This window comes from Pongo abelii, chromosome 4 (assembly GCF_028885655.2).
Source record: "Pongo abelii isolate AG06213 chromosome 4, NHGRI_mPonAbe1-v2.0_pri, whole genome shotgun sequence".
Taxonomy (NCBI): Eukaryota; Metazoa; Chordata; class Mammalia; order Primates; family Hominidae; genus Pongo; species Pongo abelii.
The window spans coordinates 42,566,237-42,585,500 of NC_071989.2; the positions used below are offsets into that span (position 1 = coordinate 42,566,237).

At 37.7% G+C, this 19,264-nt stretch overlaps 1 protein-coding gene across 1 annotated transcript in view; it reads left to right on the forward strand.

Moving 5' to 3' along the window:
- The window catches only part of FBXO4 (F-box protein 4), a 362,228-nt gene extending 351,940 nt beyond the window's left edge, over positions 1–10,288 (forward strand). The window contains exon 6 of the mRNA XM_054555520.2: positions 10,104–10,288. Coding sequence (XP_054411495.1) covers positions 10,104–10,273 — 170 coding nt within the window. The 3' untranslated portion in view covers positions 10,274–10,288. The remainder of the gene's footprint in view (positions 1–10,103) is intronic.
- Positions 10,289–19,264: the final 8,976 nt, after the last annotated feature.

Consider the following 19,264-nt stretch of genomic DNA (forward strand, 5'->3'; position numbering starts at 1 on the left):
AGAGAAGATTACCTTTGTTCAAATATTGCCAATTTTTCCTTTCTTAAAGCTATTTTAAGGAAGTAACAGTACAGATTGACTTTCAAGTTTACAAAATTACAAATGGTGACAACTTTCAAAGAACACATAATTTATATGCCACTAATTTCTTACTGTGTAACCAGCTCTCAATTTTTTTTTCTATGTATCTTTCCCAAAGAAGCTCCAATATCTGGTTTCTTGAATTACAAGAGATGGAATCACCTTGGGGGTTCACGTATTCAGCCTAGGGCAGACAGAACTTCTCGGTTTCCCAGGACAGAACCAAGAATTGGGTTTAAGTTTTCATCAGACAGATCTTAAGACTTAGTTATACAGATCTTTCTTAATTTTCTTCCTTGAAATTAGAAACATTTTTCTCAACAATTAATGGTCAAAGGGAATGATCAAGAAATAGTGATTTGGGTAAAACATCTTAAATTAGTGATTCATGTTTAACAGGGGTGATGACTGAGAATTTGGTTTAGCTCACGGCAGGATTCAGCCAAATCTCAACAAGTCTGAAGAATCCAGTGGCAGGTATGACCAGACTCTAGGGAATTTGAAATGAGATTCTGAGAATTGAGAACTGCCCCAACAGAAGACTGTAGACCACTTTTATCAACACGACTTAGTTGTTTCAGAAAATCCTTTTTTCTGGGAAAGATAAGACTGTAAGCCAGTAAATCCCTTTATTGTTTACTTTAGGGCATTCCCACAGATCAGTAACAGGAGACACTAATCTGTTCACCTTAGTTATAAAGATTTGCCTCAAGACCCTAAGCTTATCTATTCTAAACTATTTTATTATTAATTCTTCCCAATCCTAATTAGTTCCTTGACTTGAAAGATCTACTGTAATCCATTTGAACCCAGATGCCATCTGACTTTCCCCTTCTGATATGCTGCTAAGACTCTGTCAAGGTACTTTTCACCCTTACTGCGGCATGTTATAATAAATGTAGCTGATTTAATGGGTTTCCTGGTGACATATTAGGTAATTTGACCATTCTTAATTCAGCATAGCTTCTATCATTTAGATAGTCCTTCCAGCATAGAACACATATTTTGACCCATAAGAGATGCTGGAAAATGAGATCTAGCTACATTAATAAAAGGAAACCCAGTTAGGTAAGCGCAGCACAACATTCTGAGAATACGGTGGTGCATAATCCAGGTGATCAGTTGATTTAATAGCAAAGCACATCAATTATCCCTCCAAATGGAGATAAGAGGATGGTATCAGACAAGTTCCCAGGTGGACAGCAAGCATAATCATCAGAAATCCACGTGGTGACCAGTGAAAAGGAAAAGAGCAGGGGCTGTTGGTCTAGAATGCCTGCATCCAAATCCTGACTCTGTCATTTACTAACCATGTGACCTTACAAGTTCAATTTCATGCAGATAATTGTTGTACCTGCCTCATAGGGTGGTTATGAGATGTGTGTGTGTGTGTGTGTGTGTGTGTGTGCGTGCACATGTTCATGCACATAATAAAAAGTACTATATAATGTTTGACAGTATTTTATATTATTTATTGGAAAATATCAAATCTAAAGAAATCTTATATTTGAACAAAATAAGGAAAAAAATTAAACATTTATAAGGTATCTTGGGGTAGGGGACAACTGATAATAGTGAAGAGAAACACCATCTTTATTATTTATAAGAAGAATGAAACTCTGAAAACAGTTTTCTGTAGGAACCAAAACAAGTATCTAGAAGGCTATTAAGGATCCCTCTCATGAAATGTGGCACACAGCACTCTGCTGGCTATAAGCAGCTCCTAGCAGAAAGCTACTGTCCCTACCTAGTTGAGAAGGATGGAGTAGCCATAGCATCACATAGCATATTATAAATACTGTAGAAATAAACACAGCATCTCTGGGGGATTCCAGAAGTACCTTGGAATGGGGACGATTAGGAATTCTTCAGGAAGTTGCAGACATATATTAGGGGTCAATGCCAGAAATATTTGGATACAGGTGCTTCTATAACATCATTTTTATCCAGACTGATAAGTCCTGAAAACATTTTGAGTATGCAAAGATTATCAACACATGTTTATTTAGCACTTTTTAGTTTTAATTTGATGACTACTAACTTTCACATTTTTCATATTATATGTCATATAATTCTCACCCACTGAGGTAGTGATAATTATTATTAGAATTTACTACAGTTATTAAAATGAGAACATCGAAACTCAAAGATTGTGACAGGTGTATTTTCTTAAAATGAACACAATGCTATTTCTTGCCCCATATGCTGTCTAGGCCTTTGCCCCACTTCCTGGGGCAAGAGGTGGTGATTAGTCTCTCCCCCTTCCAGAAACTGAGCTGGCCTTTGTGGCTGCCTGGACATATAGGATGAGACAGATGTGAAACTGCATAACTCCCAAGGTGGGATCACAAAAAGCAATGTGGCTCTTCTGTAGCTCTCTCCATCTCAGCACTCGTCCTTGAAATCCAGCCACCATGTCTCAGGGAAGCCTACACCACATGAAAAGTCCACATACAAGTGTTGTAGTCAACAGCCCCAATTAAATTCTCAGTCAGTAATCATCAACTGCCAGACACATGTGTGAGAAAACTTTCAGATGTTTCCAGCTTCTAGTTTTCAAGCTGCCTCAGTTTACACCAACTATAACTATCTCCACAAAGCCCAGCCCAAATTGCAGGTTCATGAACAAAATAAATGTTTAAGCACTGTTTTGAGGTAGTTTTCTATTCATCATAAACACCTGGAACAGAGATCAAGCATTTGTATTTGAAAATCTGAGAACAATGTATTTGTAGGGGGAAAAGTATTTGTATTGAAATATAGGTCAACACAAAGTGCAGCATCTTTCTGTTATGGCTCTTCTAGCATTTACTATGCATACCATTTGTTGACACTTAGCCTATATGTGATGTGTGGTACTTGTTTATTTTTATTTTTAGGCATTTACATTTTATTTTTCCAGTTACATCATTAGTTCTTTGAGGAATAAACTGTTACTTTTTAATCACAAAATATCTGGATTAATATCTTAAATACAAAGCAGCCCTTACCCTATTTACTTTTCTATCTTTCTCATAGCTTACTTAAATACATTGTATAATTTACTTATGTTTTTATTGTCTGTCTCATATCATGAGCTTCTTAAGTGCAGAAGTCTTTGTTTTGTTCACTGACATACGTCATTTAACTAAAATAGTGGCTGGAAAATAGTAGGCACTCAATATAGTTTTAATAAAAAAGTGAATAGATTAATTTTTTTCAGAAGACCTCTCTGCATCAAAATAAAGTAATAACATGCTCATCCTTGGGAAATTACTGAAAAACCTTGAATTCTTTAACTCTCAAAACCTTTACTAATTGGCTTTCAGGAGCTTGTTATTAACACCTATCTGTGTAGTTTGAAAACATCTTTTGTTATTCTGTAAGGTGAGAGTAAAAGTTTTTATAAAAATGTTCTTGGTCACAGCAATTTTTTTTTCTACACGATTAAAATAAATGTAACCCAAAAGGTGAAGAATAAGGAAAGAATGTTGAAGAAATGTTTGGAGGAGGCATGCCAAAAAACCGTATGTATCATGCCATTTTTATTTAAAGTAAATACACTAATTTTAAGTATGTATTTCATAGCTTTTTTCCCTCATTTTTCACATCATGCTGGAGATAACTCTGTTTACAAAACTTACCTGAGACACCACAGAAACTGAGTCATGATCTGGAAATAGACAAATGCAGAGACTGGGATAAATATGAAGAGAAAAGGGTGGGAGGAACTCAGCATGGATCATAGAGGGAGGGAACAAAGTAACATGGAAGTGCCCAGAACCCAAGAAGCAATGTGACTCAGTGTAGAATTCCCACTTGTAGGATGGCAGAAAGACATTTAAAAATGGAAACACAGTAACATTCATTCAAAGATGTTTGTATTTGTGAAAAGCACACCCCCTCATATGTCTCAAATCTTCATTAAAATCTGTCAGCATTTGCATAAGTCCCCATAGGGTAAGCCAGGATATTAAAGAGAGAGAGCATTTGATTACAAAGCAAGAAAATTCTCAGACTTGGTTGATTTAACAGAAGCAGGAACTGCACACTCCTTTTGGAGTCCACTGGACTTAGAGTCCACTGCATTTGGAGTCCACTGTATATGACTCCAAGAAATGTAGCCCTTGTCTCAAGGAATCCCTGGAGAGAACAGGAAAGGAGTTGAGTCTCATAAAGCATGTGTGATTGAGCTAATTCCATTTGAATTTCAAATTATAAGGTAGTGTCAGGGGCTTAGTTTTCTCTAGGTATTATACATTTCTTTCTATTTCCCTATGGCCCATGTTTTAGAAACCTAATTTTTCTATTTCCATACCCTCTACCTAAAACATTCTACACAAAATTAGCAAATCTGATATTTTTGGTAAATATCCCAACAATGGGCACAGTATTCAGTAAAATCTCATTTACCTAGGCCCCAGGTAACCATCAATTCACTTTGATTTTCTACATTTAACAATAGAAGGAAGAGAATGCTCAAATTTAAAGCTGTAGAAGCCAGAGATTTGGTTAGAAAAGTAATTTTTCCTGGCCAGGTGCAGTGGCTCATGCCTGTAATCCCAGCATTTTGGGAAGCCAAGGCGGGCAGATCACCTGAGGTCAGGAGTTTGAGACCAGCCTGGCCAATATGGTGAAATCCTGTCTCTACTAAAAATACAAAAAATTAGCCAGGCGTGGTGGCAGGTGCCTGTAATCCCAGCTACTCGGGAGGCTGAGGCAGGAAAATCGCTTGAACCCGGGGGGCGGAGGTTGCAGTGAGCAGAGGTTGCACCATTGCACTCCAGCCTGTGCAACAAGAGTGAAACTCCACCTCAAAAAAAAAAAAAAAAAGGAAAAAGAAAAAGAAAATAAATTCTTTCTGCTGTATGCCAAGTCTTAGGGAAATAGTTGTAAATATGGTAAATGTGTATTCTAGGCACATGAAGTTTACTAGCCATTGCAGAATTTGTCTATTTTGTACAACTTCAAACCTAGGATTGTACAAAATACATCCAAAATACTCCATCAATGGACCAATTAATTTTTATTTCTACTGAGACAAAAGAAAAATCATTGAATGAATTTAATGCAGAAATAGTATTTTTAAAAGCTTTAGAGACCAAGTCTCAAGCCTAACATTTCAATTTTCATTTCACTGAAGAGTCACAAAAGATAAAAATAATACGTTTAATTATTATTAGAATTGTGTAGAAAAGATAAGAATGTACCATTCTTTCAAGTTACCTCTAATTAGAAAGTTACCTTTCAAATTAAGTACTGGCTACTTAACTTGTGGACCAGTACAAAATAAAAATACAGGGATTTTGTTTAAAAAACCTTATTTAAAAATTTAAGACAGTGATAGCAGAGCATTAAGAAAGCAAATAGTCCTTCTAAGCATGGAGCCCTAATGCAAATGCAGAGCTTGCACAACCATGAAGCCAGCTCTGTCTCTAAGCTCACAATTCATTTAATCTGTTCTAGCATTGTATTTGATATTTAACAAAGCAAACACCTAACGGAGGGGAAAATCTAGCTGTAACCAAAAAGGCAAGTAAATAGTATCACCTAAGAAACTGCTATTGAGACATAAAAATAAGTGTTTTCATCCAATATTTACAACTGTTAAGTAGCCGCAAAATTCCAAAAATAAGCTTAGGAATGCATTTCATGGACATGTAGAATCTTAAGGTTTAATGGGTAATCAGTCTGCAGATACTTACTCTAAAACAAGAAGGAATTATTAAATATATCCCTAAATGCAAATGAACCTAACATATTTTACTTTGTACTAAAAAAAGAAAAATTATTTTGGAAATAGAAATTTGTCAGACAAATTCATAACACAAGAAGCCATCCTGTAAGAGAAGTTGATTGTTAACAAGCAAGGTTTCTTAATTAATTATGGGCAATTTACTGTGTAATTGGATTTAGGTAATTGCACAAAACAGACTGGAAATAAGTTGTACTTAAGTCTTTTTTTCATTTTAATTTGTGCACATTTTGTGGTTACTCCATCTGTAAATAATTCATTTCCTACCACTCAGGGCTTCAGTTTCTTCATCTGAAAGATGAGAAGTTTCAGCTAATAGAGTTCTGAATGCTTTCCCAGCCCTAATTAAATTCAGCATTACTTGTTAGTAACACACTGCCTACAAATTCCTGCACTGCAGAATGTATGAAGAGTAAGCCTCTGTTTCTTAGCACAGACAGTTTATAATCCAGAAGGCAAAGCAAGCAAGGCAGTCAGAATTATAATGCAAGACAGCTGCAAAATTCTTAATCTTTTATTTTAACAAAATAATCTTACCAAAGATACACAGAAACTTTCAAGGTTTGGGAATGAGGCAAAATTAATAGGCTGGAAGCATCTAACACAAATCAGTATCCCTAAAAAATATAGATGTACATGCCAGAGGCTTGAATGAGGTTTTCATGCTAGTTTATAGCCAGTGTTTGTGCTGTTGTGTTGTCATGCATACAAATGCCCAGAGTCAATCTTACCTTACAAGTAAGCTTCCTATATATTAGGATGTGTTGATGAAATGCATAACATGGCCACTATTTCAGAACACATTTATCACTGACTATTGCAGTAAAATGACCGTAAGACAAAACGTTGACTTTCTTAATCCGCTTGTTTTGTACCCTGGGAAATTTTATTTGGTTGGCAGCTTTTTCAACATACATTGCTTTCATCTCACATATTTGGTCCAGCTGATTGAATCAATGATATAGGATCATCATTCATCTTTTAATAAACAATGAAAATCAGGAAGATTAAAAAGTGACAGCTTGAAACAGAGCATTAAATAGATCCGAAGTAGCAGAAATTGAGTTACCATGGTTTTAACTCTTTAAAGATTTTCAAAGGTCTCCAGTCTGGCTTTGGGGCCCCATTTCCTGGCTTGTTTAAAATGAAACCAAGGATCTTAAATGATGTGCCGGAGAGGCCAAGAGTCAGTACCTGAACCAGCTGGGCCTGTGAGCAGAGAGACAGCAAGAGACAGCAAAAGCAATATATGTTCTGAAGCTCAAAAGAATTAAGAGTAGAGTTTTGATAAAAAATTAAATTCATAAAAATGTGCTTATTTGGTTTTAGGATTTGAAATGTTACATCCCCAGTTATCAACTTGAAAAATGTTGTAATATTGAATATTCTAGTTTGAGATCCCATGAAAATAGACACTGGAATAGGGAATTGTAAGCTGGTGGTTGTTGTAGAGTGTCTTAGAGAAGACAGAGAAGGAAGCAGGACTAGGCTAGGGGAGAAGTCGAACTGTGATGTCTTTGCAACAGAGGCCTCAGCCATTCCCACATGGAGTCCAGAGGCTGGTTTGGTTCTTCACATATGTCCCAACTTGAAGGAAAAGGCTAGGCCTTTCTGCCCCCAGGAAGGCCTCAGCTGCAAGCAATCAGCAGGCAACACTCCTGACAGGTGGGGGTATGGGTGCCTTGGTACTAAAGAGGGGATCTGGGCCATGCATCCCTGTATCCATGATATTGTTGGGCTCTGTGTCCCTACCCAAATCTCATCTCGAATTGTAATCCCGACATGTCAAGGGAGAGATGTGTAATCCCCACATGCCAAGTGAGGGAGGTGATTGGATCATGGGGGCAATTTCCCCAGTGCTGTTCTCATGATAGTGAGTGAGTTCTCATGAGATCTGATGGTTTTATAAGCATCTGGCATTTCCCCTGCTTGCACTCACTCCTTCGTGCCACCTTGTGAAGAAGGTGCCTGCTTCCTCTTAGTCTTCTACCATGATTCTAAGTTTCCTGAGGCCTCCCCAGCCGTGTGGAACTGTGAGTCAATTAAATCTCTTTCCTTTATAAATTATGCAGTCATGGGCATTTATTTGTAGCAGTGTGAAAATGGACTAATACAATCCATTAGAGTTGTGAAAGAAAAATATCTTGGGTCCTTTCAAGCTGGGAACCGCTCAGGGCAAATCTGCCTCCTATTCTATTCAAGTCACCCCTTTGCTCACAGAGATAGATGCATTTTCTGATTGCCTTCTTTGCAAAGACTTATCAAAAACTCAAAAGAATGCAACCATCTGTCTCTTACCTACCTGTGACCTGGAAGCCCTCGATGGGGGGGCCTTGCTTTGAGCTGTCTCTGCCTTTCTGGATGGAACTAGCAAACTTCTTACATACTGATTAATGGCTCATCTCCCTAAAATGTATAAAACCAAGCTATGCTCCAACCACCGTTAGGAAACATGTTGTCAGGACTTCCTCAGGCTGTGTCACGGGCACATCCTCAACCTTGGCAAGATAAAATTTCTAAATTAACTGAGACCTGTTTCAGATTTTCTTGTTTCAGAGTTCACCCATTGCATTGTTCAGATCCACTTGCTTCATCCCATCTGGGAATTGCTCCTCTAGGATTGAGGTCAGTCTGTCTTCCTGGGAAAACTTATACAAGGAAGGTTAGTAAAATGAACTACAGCCTCCATAATTACAACTGGTCTCAGGGCTGTAAATAATACTCATCATTTTCTTGCTCAACTACCCACTTTAGATTACTCTCACCCTCATCTAGCACCTCTGCTAGTCTGAAAGATTTATCTGAGGAGGTGACCCTGACTCTCATCCCTAAGTTTTACAGCCCCATGATCCTTTCAAAAAATTGTTTTTGCACTTGTCTATTTACTGTCAAAATTAGAAGAGAAACAAGAGAAGCAATTAGCTAGTTAACCCTGGTTAGAAGAGAAGCAATTAACTAGTTAATTCTAGTTAATCATATGGATGCCAAATATATATTTTTCCCTGCCCCCATTGATTAACAACAGCCCTGTCTCTTGATGATTACAGTCAGTTATCACAATTAGGATGGTGCTTCTTCTCGCCAGCTGGTGGTCTTGGTACAAGGGGGCCAAAGTGTCCAGGGAGTACACTAGCTGTGTTTTCTCACTGAAGCCTTTTCCCTCATAGAACCGGATCCTTTGGACCAGTAGAGACTTGCAAAGAAGAAAAGCACAATTATCCAAGTGCATCTTTGAAATTAATGGTAGCACAAAGAAGGAATAAGAGGAAGGATTAGTATAGAGATTGTTTGCATATAATAATATGAGTATTAGTATAAAATAAAGTCAAAGATTGATAGAAAAGTTAAAATGATTATTTTAGCAATCCAGGCAAAAAAATGATGAAAGCCTAAAGTAGGGCAGCAGCAATGTGGAAGAATGGTTGGCATTTGAGACTTTCTGAAAAGAGAATCAATGAATGGAGATAGGGGTGGGGCCGTTTTATAAGATTTGGGTAGGTAAAGGAAAATTACAGTCAAAGGGGGATTGTTCTCCGGCTGGCAGGAATGGGAGTCACAAGATGCTCAGTGGGGGAGCTTTTTTGAGCCAGGAAAAGGAATTTCACAAGGTAATGTCATCACTTAAGGCAAGGACCAGCCATTTTCACTTCTTTTGTGGTGGAATGTCATCAGTTAAGGCAAAGATTGGCCATTTTCACTTCTTTTGTGGTGGAATATCATCAGTTAAGGCAGGAACAGGCCATTTTCACTTCTTTTGTGATTCTTCAGTTACTTCAGGCCATCTGGGCATATACGTGCAGGTCACAGGGGATGCAATGGCTTAGCTTGGGCTCAGAGGCCTGACAGAGACATTTTTAAAAATGGAATAAACCAGATTCATTCATAGAAGGAGAGTCCTAAGATAATTCCCATGATTCTAGCTTAGATTATCACAAACAAAGATGGAAGATACAGGAAAAAGAGTAGATTTGGTCCTTTATTTGGTTTGTTTTCAAGGTGGCACAGGAGACTCTTGATATTTTAGTGTCCTATGCTGATCAGCGAAAATGAGGAACCCCTTGATTCTTTGCTAGTTTCAAACTTCAGGCCTCCTTTACATGACCTACATGTGAAAGTTAGCTGTGTCTGAATTTCAGAAACCGTTAACAAGCATAACTTCATATTTTATATCTTTAAAATTTTCTATTTAGATTACATTCCTATAGAAATTAATTTAGAGTAAAACTAACATGTCAGCACTGTGATGACTACTTCAAAATTTATATCTCTATCCTGCTTTTTCTTCCAGCTCCAACTGCATATTCCAATCTGCCTGCTGGACATTTTCTCATGGGAAGCCTGCCGGAGTCTCAAACTCAGCACATCCAAATTCAACTCAGCTTCACCTCTGCTACCTCTTCGCCTCATCTGCAAGCAGGCTGGAGCTCTTTTTCTGATAGAGAAACCACTGTCCTCTGAGTCAGGTCAGCAAACTACAGCCCACAGGCCATGTTCAGCCCACCGCCAATTGTGTGAGTAAAGTTTTATTGCGATATAACCCCACTAATTCGTTTACATATTGTCTATGGCTGTTTTAAAACAACAGTGGCAGAGGTGAATAGATGTGACAGAGGCTACAGGGCCCACAAAGCCTAAAATATTTATTATCTGAACCTTTACAGAACAAGGTTGCTGATACCCACTCAAAATCAACTAGGATTAATTTCTCAAAATTAAATTAAACTTACCACCCCCTTCTCATCCCATCAGCTCCCTGCCCCTTTCAATGTTACTACTACCAGTGTTTCTCACAATTGTCTCCCTGATTTAACCAAGTCTAACATATTTCTGGACATTCTGAAGACTGTTAACATGGTCTCCCCCAGCGATACCCTTGCAAATCTGTCCAGCTTCCATCTCTATTCCTGGTGATGTCACAATATCTTAAAAAAAAAAAAAAAAAAAAAAAGAGAGAGAGAGATAATCAGACTAGAGGCAGGGAGGACCATTCTAGAGGCTTTGTTCAAGCTATTTTTCTACCTATTATAAGCCCCAGCTTTTAATCACTATTCTATGCTCAGCTATGACACCCTCTCTGATTTCTCCCAGTCAAGTCTGCCCTCCTTCCGCCAGACTCCGATAGTAATCCTAATCTCTCCCATAATCCTAACCTCTGCCATTTATCCCTTTCTAACTTGGGTGGCAATACTGCAGAATAAAGGCCCAAGATTTGTTATGAGTAGATTGAGTACAGTTAGTAATTCTCCTCCTTTACTGCCCAAGGGATGGTCAGCAGTCCCCTCCTTTTCCTAGGTCTTGGATTCTTCACATACAATTTGGTAACACCTTAGGAAGCAGATGAAGCTACTGTAAACTGTGAAGTGCTAAAGACATGAAAAATAACAGTGGTATGGTATTTAGTAGAGATTTATAACTGGAAGAAACACTTCAGGTCCTATAAGTTTTCAGAGTGAAAACTTTGTTGTTTATGTCCATTACTGGACTATGAGATAATGAAAGGGCAGACAGCAATTGTATTTTGTGCATTTTTATATCTTCAGCACATAGAGTACTCAGTACATGGTTATTATATCAAATTGTCCCATTGAAATGAATACAAGATCTGATCATAATAGCACTGATTATTTGTAATCCATGCACCAAAAATTATGGTTCAGCTCGTATTATTTCTCTCTCAATAATGACTTTAGAATATTCAAGATACTCAAGGATATTCAAGTGGCATCTTAAATTATATTCTCATTGATCAAAATAATTGTGAAACTCCTCTTTTGTGTCACTTGACAAGGATGTGGCACATTTTTATAAGACTATCTTGAGTGTCAGAAAATATTCATTCTTTGAGGATGAATTTATTTTTAGGAAAATAACCAAAATGATTACAAGCCAAGTATGATTAATAAGGTGATTTATCACAATACATGATAATAAGTTAGTTAAAAATGACACTTTAGAATGAAATAATAAAAATGATGTTATTTCTTGCAAGCCTGATTGAAAGGCAAGTCCAATACAGAAACATTTAAATGTTTGAAGCAACAGAAACAACATTGCAATAAGCACTTATTTTGAAGCATTCAGGATTTCTTTGGAAGGCTAAGAACCATCTTTGTAAAACTCCAATCCACTCCTCTAGAGTCACTCATCTTTCTGCTGATGAATAATCCATGATAGCTTGCTCCAATTGGCAAAGTTGACTAGATGGAAATCATCGAGTACAGAAATTTTGTTAAGGAATCTGGTCTGGCCTAACATTGCAGAATTTTCAGATAATTTGATAGTAGGCAAATATTGACTTTGTTTTTAAGTGCATCTCTGGGCCTAATTCTCAGATCACAAACCCCTCCTCCATCGTGATTCCTATTGGTTCTCATAACCCTATCACAGTGCTAACATCATAATTTATATCTCTGTAACCAGGAGTCTCTGACATATCTCTCTGTACCTTCGAGTCTTCCAGATATTTTTCTACCTGCCCAGTCCTGACTTCTCTCTAGAGCCATACTGTCCAATACAGGAGTATAGTAGACATCCTCCCCTACAAGGATGTCTGCATCTTAATTCTCAGAATCTGTGACTACATTATGTTACATGGCAAAAGGGACTTTGCAGATGTGATTAAGGACCTTAAGATGAGGGGGAAATTATTCTGGATTATTCAAGTGGGCCTACTGTAATCATAAGCATCCTTATAAAGGAAAAAAAAGAGGCAGGAGAATTAGAATCAGAGAAAAATAATTGGGACAATGAAATCAGACATTGCAGTGATGTGGCCATGAGCCAAGGAATGCGGGCAGCCTCCAGAAGCTGAACAGTTTATCCCTGAAGTCTCTAAAAAGAGCACAGCTCTGCCAAAACCTTGATTATAGCATCATAGGACTCATTTTGGACTTCTGACTTCAGAACTGTAAGATAATATATATGTGTTGTTTTGAGTCACTGCATCCATAATGATTTGTTATAGCAACAATGGGAAACTAATACAGGCAGCCATTTTTCTTACGGTGCTATTTAAATTTAAATAAATTATAAGTTTATAAAATTAAATTCCTCACTCTAGCTATATTTCAAGCCCTCAATAGCAACCTGTGACTGATGTCTACCATATTGGACGGCACATATCCAACAGCATTGAATTGTGCTGTTACAGAGGTCACTTTGATTTATCCCAGATATCTCACCACTACTGTAGATTTAATAAAGCTAAACCAAATGCCTCCCCTTTAATTTTAAACCTCCTTGTCAATAGTGATGTCCCAGAAGGCTATCCTAAGCAGTAGACATTATCTTGGCTCAAAAAGTTGTTTGTTTGTTTGTTTGTTTGTTTTGAGATGGAGTCTCACTCTGTCACCCAGGCTGGAGTGCAATGGGGCGATCTCAGCTCACTGCAACCTCCGCCTCCCAGGTTCAAGCAATTCTCCCGCCTCAGCCTCCTGAGTAGCTGGGATTACAGGTGCCCGCCACCACACCTGGCTAATTTTTTGTCCTTTTAGTAAAGATGGGGTTTCACTAAGTTGGCCAGGCTGGTCTTGAACTCCTGACCTCATGATCCACCCGCTTCGGCCTCCCAAAGTGTTGGGATTACAGGCATGAGCCGCCGCGCCCGGCTTGAAAAGTTATTTAATGCAGTTTTTTCAGGAATCAAATGACAGCCTCAGATAAAAGAAGGAAGAGGTGGCTCAGTTTCACTGCAAGTTGTGCTCTCATCGGCCACATGAAAAACACATTATAAAATCATAGAGAATGTTCAAGTGGGGTGGAACTTTAGAGATCTCATGAGGAACCTCTCCTAGCTTTAATTTCAAAGATTTTTCTCTTCCTTTCTATACTGCTGTAAGAGTTGGGTTGTTTGATTATTGATGTGCTGACACTGTTTTTAAAGCAGAATATGGGATCACGTTTATTTGTGATAATATATCTTGATAAAATATAAGGATACAATATTACAATATCTTGGTATCCTAAGACTAAAAGGAGACATGATGGACTTTTGATTATCCAATTATGCTCTGAGTAGAATAAAAACTGGAATAACAATTTCTGGAAGTATTTTCCACTGCATCCTACAAAAAAGGAACCTTTGTCTGATTAGAATTTCTTTGATGTGTTAGCACACTTTACATTTAAAAAAGTAGCTGAGAGCCATTAAGCAGTAGCTGAAAACCAACTAAATTTTATTCTCATTTAATATGTTTCTGCCACAGGACACTTTCTCCCCACAGTAAATACAAACCAGGATTTGCTGTCTTAAGAGAAATAAGACAGTCAAATTCATTCACAAAAACTGTGTTGAACATGATGTGCTAAGCAATGGAAAATGTTCTTTGAGAGGTTATGAAATACCTGATTAAGTAAGACAATTATATAAAAAGTTTATATAAATCCATATTGTAAGCCTTATTAATACAAACATTTGTCAACACCCATGTGATTATGGAAAAAGACCATTACTGTAAGTACCTACTCCTAGTTCATCTATTTATATGTAGGTATAGCACTGTCTTGTGACCTTTAAAAATTTCTTTAGACTTTGTCACTTAAATAGTATTTTCAAATAGCATTTTCCAAACTATCGCCACATATTTATCTTACAATAAATTCATAGTTTTTTCTTTTAATGGAAATAAATGTCATTGCATCTTTGTCCTCAAATCTGTTCTCTGCACTCCTCTTGTTCCAATATGGGCTATTATATACTCTGTTCCCCAGGCTTTCTTACCTTCCGGTTAAGTTTGGCCACTTAGAGGCTGTGGCAGGAGATTGGAGGGTTGGAGGAGAGGAGAAACCACACTATTTCTCTACTGCCCTCTGCTTCAGGTGACATATCTACCAGTGGCTGTGTCTTTTTCATTTCTAGTATCTAGCTACCATGTGTTTTCCATGAGATACTCCTGAATCATTTAAATAAATGCCTACTGAAGTTTGAGTGTATTTTTATCACCAGTTATTACAATGACCTTGTCCTGGACACTTTAATTTTTTCAACGTTTAACCATACTCCAATGTATCATCAGACACTCAACGTTCTTCAGCAGGAAGTGATTTATCATTCTCTGGCCTTATAGTTAATGGCAAGAGGAAGAGTTGATTTACTCTATGAACGTCAGTTCCTGTATTTTCATAATAAGCTAATTTTTCTAACTCTGAGCTAAAAAAAAAAATGGCTCCATTTTTCATGTGTTCCCGTATCTTATAATTCCCCAATGACTCTTCATAGAAGACCATTGGAGAAAGCCTATTATAATTCATAATGGAGCTGAGGAAGAAAAATTGAAAGTCATTAAATAGCCTTAGTATAGGTCACATTAGTGGAGATGAATTTCTAAACTCTTGAAGAAAAGCATAAAACCAGTATTTTACATTGTTTTTTGTCCATATGTTTCTAGGAGCTATTAGTGCCTGGACAGGATCAATTGCCTTCAATAATTGTTTTACTACATCAGTCATGGGACTCTGCCAAAATGCTTTCACCTATAAAAAGTGATCACTAGTTGTAAGGATCCTTTTCTCAGGCCCAGGCAGGGGTGAGGCTTGAGGGACAGCATAATCCAAGTTGAAATACACATGCAGATTCCTAAGTATTTCAAGACAAAGTAGAAGACAAAGGTGGTTCCTTTGAACTAGGTGTATATCTCCTGTGGATATGATAAAAGAGATAACTGGGAGGAGACAGAAAAAGGAAAGTCTTATACGGAGCTGAAGAGTACTAACTAAAAGGACAGGAAAAAGGCTTCCGCTTCTGACTATTAGTGAGTTATCTCATTTTATATCAAGTCTCCCAATGAGAACAACTATAAATCTAAATAAAATATTTTTAAGGAAATTTGCTTGAAGGCATTAGAGACTTGGAAGGCCATGATTCCAGAAAGATGTTCAGAGAAACAAGTGCAACACCTAGCTCTGCTCTTCTTTTCTAGGTAGAGTATTTCCCCACTATTCAATGGAGATACGTTCTCAGTGGATGCCTGAAACCACAGGTAGTACTGAACTCTAAGCATACTATGTTTTTTCCTATACATACTTACCTATGACAAATTTAATTTATAAATTAGGCACAGTGAGAGATTAACAATTGAAACCAAGTGCTAGCCTGATTAAGCCTGTCCAACTTAACCCAGCTTGCCTGTTTTTAATTGCTTACTTCTAGTTGATCTTAAAACTTACAGCTAAAAGTCACATCGCCAAACAATATATAACTAAACTCCCACTAGCTTCCTTGTAGATAACATCTCTGACATACATGTATGGTAACAGTTGCTTAAAGCTATTTTTCAGGCTTTTGAGGGCTGCTCTTATTCAGTTCAAACTAGTTGAAACCACCGACCTGCCAAATGGCCTGTTAAGGTGCTGAGGAGTGACCTTTTGACATCAGAAGGCCCAGAAGCCCACCCTCATATTATGCTAATGCCACTGTTTTTTGAACAAGCATCAGGGTTCTGCAAGTGTAATCAAGCTACATGTGAAGAACCACGTGGCTTGATTGCACTTGCACAACCCTGATTTTCTTACCTTTCCTACCTGCCAATAACCTTCTCCATGCTTTAGACAGCCCCATTTTTTTGTCCCATAAGTATCCTTAAGGCTTATTTTCAGAGAGGTGGATTTGAGAGCTGTTCTCCAATCTCCTTGCTTGGCAGCCTCACCAATAAACTCTCTTTCTTTTGCAAAATCTGTCATTACGGGGATTAGCTTGCTGTGTGCTGGCAGAATGAGCCTGGTTTGGCATCACAGTAACTAATAATAAAATAGAACAATTATAACCATATACTGTAATAAAAGTTACATGAATGTCTCTCTTTCTCTCTCTCTTTCTCTCCCAAAATACCCTATTGTATGTAATATTTTCAGACCATGGTTGACCATGGGTAACTGAAACTGCAAAGGGCAAAACCACAGATAAGGGGGAACTAATGCATTTGACAATTCATACATGGAACTAACAGCCTGGGAAGCTGGTGAGAGTTTGGCAGTCTCGAGGGATAGAGAAGGAAAAAAAAATTGAGGTCTGCTAAGGAGGAGAAACCCTAATAAATTATTTCAGGTTTTCAGTTGGGACTCCTAAAGAACAAAACGCAAGTAATAAAGGAAATTGACCACCTCTCTGTTGGCTCAATTAAAAACAGATGAAGTGACCTGCCCTTATCTGACTTTCTTCAAGAAGCAAAAAATTTTTTTTAATTTTTCTGGCTGGGCACAGTGGCTCACGCCTGTAATCCCAGCACTCTGGGAAGCCGAGGTGGGCATATCACGAGGTCAGGAGATTGAGACCATCCTGGCTAATATGGTGAAACCCCGTCTCTACTAAAAATACAAAAAAAAAATTAGCTGGGCGTGATGGCAGGCACCTATAGTCCCAGCTAGTCAGGAAGCTGAGGTAGGAGAATGGCGTGAACCCATGAAGCGGAGCTTGCAGTGAGCCGGGACCTCACCACTGCTCTCCAGCCTGGGCGACAGAGCGAGACTTTGTCTCAAAAGAAAGAAAATTTCTGAGGAGAAAAATAATGTGATCCAGAACCTCTAATTATCTCTTCAATTTTCATACACAATCTTAAGCATACACTCAATTGCCAGGCACACAACAACACAAGGACAAATTATCTAAAATCAAGAGAAAAAAGAGATCATGAGAAAATGACTACCAATGAATAATTTCAGTAGAGAACTAGAACCTATTTTTTTAAAAGACTCAAATAGAAATACCAGAACTAAAAAAATATAATAACCCAATAGACAGTTTATAACAGAAGATCAGGCATGGCAGAAGAGAGTATTTTTCAAACTAAGATATAATCCCAGTTTATTATATTCAGACTTAAGTACAGAAAGAAAAAATGATACAAATATAGAAAGCTATTAAGAGACGTATAGGACACAGAGAGGTCTGAAATACACAATTTTAGTTCTAGTAAAAGAAGAGAGATGATGAGTAGAAGCAATATTAGGTGATGATGGCCAAACATTTTCTGAAATTAATGAAAGACATCAAACTACAGATTCAAGAAATGCTGCAAATAAACAAGATAAATATAAACAAAATCTACCTAGGCCTATCACAGTAAAATCACTTAAAATCAAAAGAAATATCACTGGGTCAATATTTAAATGCAAATAAAGGACAGAAAAGATGTTGAATCCTATTCAATACAGTGTATATAGAAAATATCTTCTCCCATAATCTTTTCACTCTGTTAACGGTGTCTGAGTATGAGTTCTTACTTTTATGCAATTCAATTTACCAATCTTTTCCTTTTATAGTTAATGCTTTCTATATTCTGTCTAAGAAAACTTTGGTTATTATATGGTCATAAAAACATTCTCCGACCTTATAGAAGCTTTGAAGAACTAAAATTAAGTAATTTTTAAAAAATTATGTTATTATTATAATACATTAGAAAAGAAGAGTAAAGACAAGCCACCAACCCACTTTAATGAAAAGCTGCAGACCTGACCTAACTGAGATGGGGCTGGTGATAAAAGGACACTGCCAACAATGACACAATAACAAATTGTTTCTTTGATGCCCCTACCCAAACTGGTCAAGGGCAAAGGGCCTGGACTGACTACTTTCCTAGGTGTAAGCTTATTAGTGTGCTCCCCAAAATGTAAAAGCAAAATTTACTGGTCCCAGACTGCCCCTGAGAGTTTGGCAGAGGCTTTGTTTGGATGGAATTGCTACTAGACTTCTCTTTCTACTCAATTTGGCTTCATTTCCTTACCCTTCCCAGACATTGACCCCTGACAAACACTTTGTGCCTCAAAGCCCATCTCAGTGTCTACCTCAAGAGACTCTACCCTCTAACACTATTTTGCCACCTACCCCCATTTCAAAAAAAACAGAGGGCAAAAATAAAACTTACTATTCTTGGACTTTCTGCAGATTTCTCATTTTCTCTATTTTTATAAAACCATGCTTGTGTTATGCACATGTATATTCATTGCGGCACTAGCACAATAGCAAAGACTTGGAACCAAGCCAAATGTCCATCAATGATAGACTGGATTAAGAAAATGTGGCACATATACACCATGGAATACTATGCAGCCATAAAAAAGGATGAGTTCATGTCCTTTGTAGGGACATGGATGAAGCTGGAAACCATCATTCTGAGCAAACTATCGCAAGGACAGAAAACCAAACACCACATGTTCTCACTCATAGGTGGGAATCGAACAATGAGAACACTTGGACACAGGGTGGGGAACATCACACACCAGGGCCTGTCATGGGGTGGGGGGAGGGGGGAGGAATAGCATTAGGAGATATACCTAATGTAAAAGACGAGTTAATGGGTGCAGCACACCAACATGGCACATGTATACATATGTAACAAACCTGCACGTTGTGCACATGTACCCTAGAACTTAAAGTATAATAAAAAATAAAGAAATAAATACATAAAATAAGACCATGCTTGTGTTTGCTGATAGCAGTCTAATGACAGATATCAC